We start from the raw sequence: 6,479 nt of genomic DNA on the forward strand, positions 1-6,479 counted from the left end.
TGTGAGCAATTTTGTTGAGCCTAAAACACTAGCTGTAAATAGAATATTCATACTGCATCTCCAAACCTTGCGAGGATCACAGATTTTACATGACTGACTGACTGACTGACTAACTGACTGAATACATTTTTATAACTTTTTTTTTGTTGGAAATGACTGATTTGTCAATTGACTGACTAACAAGGAGTGACTGATCTATCGCTGAAGCGTTTTACGAGCATGAGTTGCATCGCGCTACTCATCTGGACGTGTATCTCGTGGAGAAAGTACTGCGCAGGAAGGGAGACAAGGTGTACGTCAAGTGGCTGGGATTCAGCTGTGTGAAGTTGGCCCCCCACTAATAAAAATCTAAAAATGACCATTACCATTCGTTTGGTGGTCGTTTGGTGGTATTTGGTAGTCCATTCCGAACGTTTGGTAGTCAAAGATATAACGAATAATATCAAAAAGAGACGAACGCGCGTGAAGTTGGCCCCCCCACTTGTAAAACTCGGCTTTGCAGACTGCACATACAATAATCTCTGTAAGCATTCGTTTGGTGGTCGCTTACAGATGTTTGGTAGTCCATTCCGAACGTTTGGTAGTCAAAGATATAACGAATAATATCAAAAAGAGACGAACGCGCGTGAAGTTGGCCCCCCCACTTGTAAAACTCGGCTTTGCAGACTGCACATACAATAATCTCTGTAAGCATTCGTTTGGTGGTCGCTTACAGATGTTTGGTAGTCCATTCCGAACGTTTGGTAGTCAAAGATATAACGAATAATATCAAAAAGAGACGAACGCGCGTGAAGTTGGCCCCCCCACTTGTAAAACTCGGCTTTGCAGACTGCACATACAATAATCTCTGTAAGCATTCGTTTGGTGGTCGCTTACTGACCTAGTAGTTCATTCCCGATAATTGAAATTATAACTGAAAATATCAAAAAATCATGTATACTCGTGAACATGTACATTTCTATAACTCGACTTTCCCGAAAGCATATATAGGCCGTTTTTCAAAATTTATTTTTAGTTCTGAAAATCTATAGTACACGCAACGTAAACTATAGATTTTTAGTACTTTCAGTGACTATCGGAACGCAGCTACATATGTACATCTCTGGCCACGTGACTCACGTGATCAACGTGCCATGTGACCCAACCCACGTGACTTCCCACTGTTATTGCTCACTTGCATATGTAACTGCCCTAATACTTTTTCTAAGGGAACTCTATAATTCGTACGTAATTCATTTATTAATAAGGTAAGCAAACAATGTTGTAATCATATTATAGTGTTTGATATTATATATACTTGTTACATTATTGTATATTAGATGATTTTACTCAAAGACATAGATTATTTTTATTTTGGAACAAAGCCTATATATGCAATCGAAAAATCCGAACTTTAGAAACAAACAGGGTCAATTCGCAAGCATGTGCCGTTTATTGATATTTTCAGTTATTCGACTACCAATCATCGGGAATAGACTACCAAACATCTGTAAGCGACCACCAAACGAATGCTTATAGAGATTATTGACTGTAACTTTGTGTTAGCTGAGAGACGGCCATTTTTATCTCTTTCCATTCAACGGTGTAATGGGAGAGGGAATGAGAGGGAGATTGGCCGTCTCCCACGATCCCTCTCTCTGATTATTGTCGACCACATTTGATACACTACTTAGATACGGATCGCGCAGTCCATTCTCTAATACAGATTTGTCTTTAATACAGATAGTGTGATTAATAATTTTCTGTTCAAGTTTTTTAAGGTTAACTGCTTACCTATATATAGGATGATTCATACTAGTCGAAGGAGCCAGCATGTCCGTATTCTTCATGAAAAACTGACAATGAGTCGAAAAGTCCTGTACCATTTTGCAGTGGTCGCAACAGTTAATGAGATATTAATAATATTAATTACTAAAAATTGCTGAATATTGGTTTTCAATCATTTTTGCTCAACTACCATCAACTTTAAAAAACTGCATGAGACAAAAATTATTTATTTTCTTCTCATGGAGTTCTAAGAATTTTTTCAGATTTTTTGGGAATTTTTTCAAACTTTTTTTTGCGAAAATTGAAAAATGTAGAGGACTTTTCGACTCAGTTTTTCATGAGGAATACGTACGTGCCGGCGAACCCTTCGGCTAGTCTGAATCACTCTATTGTTTAATCTTATTAATAATATTAATAATTTATTATTAATGATATTTTATAAATCCAGCCTTTAATCCTTTTAGATGCCACGTGTTTCTGTATCAGTAAACGAAGCTGTAGCAGCTCTTGAAATGTTCAGTGATGTTTTTTTAAAAGATAGGAATTTACCACCATATACTTCAAAGATATGGCAGGGTATTAGTGACGCTTTGAATAATAAATGGAATGCACATAGTGTATATATAAATGTACGTGAAAATAGACGAGGAATTTTAACTCAAATGAAATTAAACTTAAATATTGAAGAAGATAAACTTGAAAAATCCAAAAATGATACAACGTCCTCGTTAGATACTACTGAACAATCAAATACTACATTGGATATTTCTAAAGAGAATCATAATTTAAGTACATTTAATCTTTATATAACATATGAACTCTGGACTGAAATAAAAGCTGGAATATAGAATATAAGGACAAAAGATATGGTTGTCTTAAGCCTGGTGCTTGGAGTGACATTATTAGCGATGAATTCTGGCGTCAATTTAGTAATATGCAATTACCATGTGCATATGTATTTAAAAGAGCAAAAGTTTTTTTTTCTGATAATCGTTCTTATTTTATTATAATTAATGGGAAATGCAAAAGTAAATCCTGTGGATCTCCTTTTACTGCTTATGTAGATACAGAACCTAAGAGAGGAGAAGACTTGATTATGCGGTGTATTACAAAAGATATATCGATAATTTCACATGAAAAAATAAAACGACAACTTCGTTTTCAAAAACGGCCAATGATTGGAAAAGATTTATTAGTTGAAGGGGTCTCAAATTGGCGAAGAAGGATAGCTACGCAAGAAATGAAAATTGGTGATATTGAACCTCCTCTTTTATATAAATCATCTGTCGTAAAGTGAAACAGGAATATCATGACAAAACTTTAGATGTTGGTCCAAAAGACGGCAAAGATCCAATTTATACCATAAGAAAAATGAAACACACATCTCCATACTGCAGTAGCATACATGAAATTACTTTAGATAAAGTTTGTGTGCATTACAGAACTCCAACGCAAATGCATGTATACAAAAAATATTGTCGGAAAAAACCATATAGAAGAATTGTTATGGATGCAACAGGAAGTTTTGTTTAAAAAATTTTAATTGCAAATGGTTTAAAGAGTGGCCACATTTTTTTATATGTCATTGTTGTAAACATTGATGGAATAACAATACCAGTTCATGAAATGATATCTGAGAAACATGACACCAATTCCATTGAATATTGGATTAAAGAATGGTTACGTGCGGGTGCAACTAAACCAGAAGAAGCAATTTCTGATTATTCGAGAGCTTTTTTAGGCGCAATGACATCTGCTTTTAATCGAATGACTATTAAAGAATATGTATCATCGTGCTATTCTGCGATTAATAATTGCAATACCAAAATTATTCGACCAGCTGATACATATATAAGAGTTGATGTTGCACACTTAATAAAACTTGTTTGCCGTTGGAAATGTTTCGATAAAAAACATTTCGAAATAAAAACATTTTTTGTAAGATGTGTTGCACTTATGATAAGTTGTCAATCATTCCAAAAATTCGAATCAATTTTATTGTTTACATTAACCGTCAGTATTCTACAATATGAAGGATATTATAGTACGGGATTCCCTTCACCAGCAAAGGAAGCAAAAAAAAAATTAGAACATTATATTGCAATCGAAATTCATCATACTAGTCTTGATATTGATAATATAGAAGTTACTGACGAAATAGAAGAAAACGATATTATAATGAATGCAAATAATCATGAGGATGATAACTATAGTGACGAAATTCATATTTGGATTGAGAAGTTAAAAATACAAGCGGAAATAGATAGTGATATAAAAGCTTCTCGTTTAAATGCTTTTTATTTACCTGAATTCTATAAACAACTAACAAGATTATGTTTAGAATTTCCATTATGGTCTGGAGTTTTAGCTCCCATATTTAATTCGAAGTATGTACGTGCAACATCAGCACATTGTGAAGAATATTTTAAAGACTTACGAGAATACACTTTCAAAAATGTACAAACTCCTTTGCGTGCAGACAAATTTATTAAGATGCATTTACGATCCATTGATGGAACTATGAAAATAGCATCTGCTGCTATTGTAACTTCTAATATGAACAATAATGTTTTAAATATTAATGACAATAACCTAAAGACTACTCATATAAATAATAATATTGATAAGGAAATTGATAACAATGAAGATATGAATCAATATGAAAATTGGATGAATAAAGGTGAAATTGAAACATATTCATTACAACAAAATGAAGAAATCAATGAAAATATCAAATTATCAGAACGTACAAAATCTCCTTACAAAAACAGACTTACTAACAAAAAATCCAAATATTTCAAGCCATATCCGGAAATAAAATATATTAAAAACAGAAAGTTAAAAAAATCAATAAAAAATTTCTTCCTCCGAAATGGTTCTTTCTTACAACCACTGAAAATCAATGGAACTACATATGAAATTCAAAATACTTGTCCTTTTGACTCGATTGCCCAAATTATTACATTTGTTGCTTTAGAAGATGAAAATTATTTTAATTATATAAATAATTCGAATAACAATTTCCTAAAATTTTGTCAATTAATTTTAAATAACGATGTAAATACCATTATTTATAAGGAGAGAATTATATTGTTATTAAATAATAATGAATTAAAGTTACCAACAACAGAAGCTGGCAATGTGCATATAATAGACGTATATAATAATATTGCTGTGATGTGGACAAATCTTACTAAAGATCAACCATGCGTCAATAAAATATCTGAATGTTCCTCACATGAATGTCAAAAAGAGATACATAATATATCAGTACTTGGTGTTAATCATCAAATAATTCATAAAAAAGGATTCATGTGCTTGGAAGAAGCACTTCATCACAATTTCCAAATAAGGAATGTTAAATGTCAACAATCTGGATGTCCTGGACGCCGTATTGAATACGTTAAATTTAATTTACATCTATATATTGAACTTGACATTCGGGCATGTTTGGATGATAAGACAGGCATTAGTTGTCAATTAAAAGATTTTCCTATAACAATAAATATTTTAAAACAGGAACATAGGTATGATATATATTTGCAACTTTATTCAAAAATATGTTTCTAACAAATAAAACTTACATAAAAATTTGTATATAAATAAGAAATAGAGTACATTTAATTTTTTGCATGCACAAAAATAATTTTATTATAACTACTTGAATAGAAATCTTCTATGACAATAAAATACAAGGGTAATAAAAAAAAGGGGATAAAAAATATGGAAATATACATAATGAATTGTAATTTATGAGTAAAATAATTTTACTCTCGCAAACATAATAAAATATCTATTAAAATATTGTATAATATAGTAGGTATAATATATTACATTATATTATATTGTAATAATATAATAATATACCTTGCAATTGCACATTATTTAAATAAAATTCCGTTTTCTTACTTTATATGTATATATACATATATGATAAATTGGTATTTTTACAATATTTTATATTAAAAATTTTAAATATGTAAAAATTATTTGTACATGAAAAGAGACATATAAATTTTTTAATAATTAAAAATTGTAATTAACATGATTTTTTTAAATTTGTGACATTAGATATTTAGGAAGCATAGTCTTTATGAACATGTGACTATATAAACCTTTTTAAAAATCACTCATTATGATGATAATTCATCATTGCCTTATATTGAATTTTTAGATTAGCCGGTGTAATCGCGTATACTAGTCAACATTACATAGCATATATCAGAAGAATACACGGCACATGGAGAATATATAATGATTTAATGAAGTCCGGGCAATGCTGTAATGAAGAAGCAAAGATAGAACCACATGCAGCAATATATATACTAACATTAAATTCGTCATGATAAATATATTACACACGCGCGCGCGCGTGCACCCACCTACCCACACGCAACACACACACACACACACACACACACGCGCGCGCGCGCGCGCGCGCGCACACACACACACAATGAAACTTTTATAAATATAATACAAATTTTATTTTATGTTACCATATTTTATATACAAGGTGGACCATCTGAAGTGATCCAGTCAAATATCTCGAAAACTAGTAGGGATAGAGAAAAATGTTTCGTATGAAAAGTTTAGGGTTACACGGGGGAAGTATGGTGCTGACCTTGAAAAATCCTTGGAAGGTCATTTTGAAGGTCATTCAGGGGTCACGATGGTTTTTTTAAATGGAACCCCTAGTTTTTCACCATGGG

At 31.7% G+C, this 6,479-nt stretch overlaps 1 protein-coding gene across 1 annotated transcript in view; it reads right to left on the reverse strand.

The window, feature by feature from the left end:
- Positions 1 to 1,123: 1,123 nt before the first annotated feature.
- LOC108766747 (uncharacterized) overlaps positions 1,124 to 6,479 on the reverse strand; it is an 11,805-nt gene continuing 6,449 nt past the window's right edge. Inside the window, exon 3 of the mRNA XM_018516245.1 lies at positions 1,124 to 1,214. Within this exon, the coding sequence (XP_018371747.1) occupies positions 1,124 to 1,214 (91 nt within the window). The remainder of the gene's footprint in view (positions 1,215 to 6,479) is intronic.

Source organism: Trachymyrmex cornetzi, unplaced genomic scaffold (genome assembly GCF_001594075.2).
Source record: "Trachymyrmex cornetzi isolate Tcor2-1 unplaced genomic scaffold, Tcor1.1 scaffold610, whole genome shotgun sequence".
NCBI classification, from domain to species: Eukaryota; Metazoa; Arthropoda; class Insecta; order Hymenoptera; family Formicidae; genus Trachymyrmex; species Trachymyrmex cornetzi.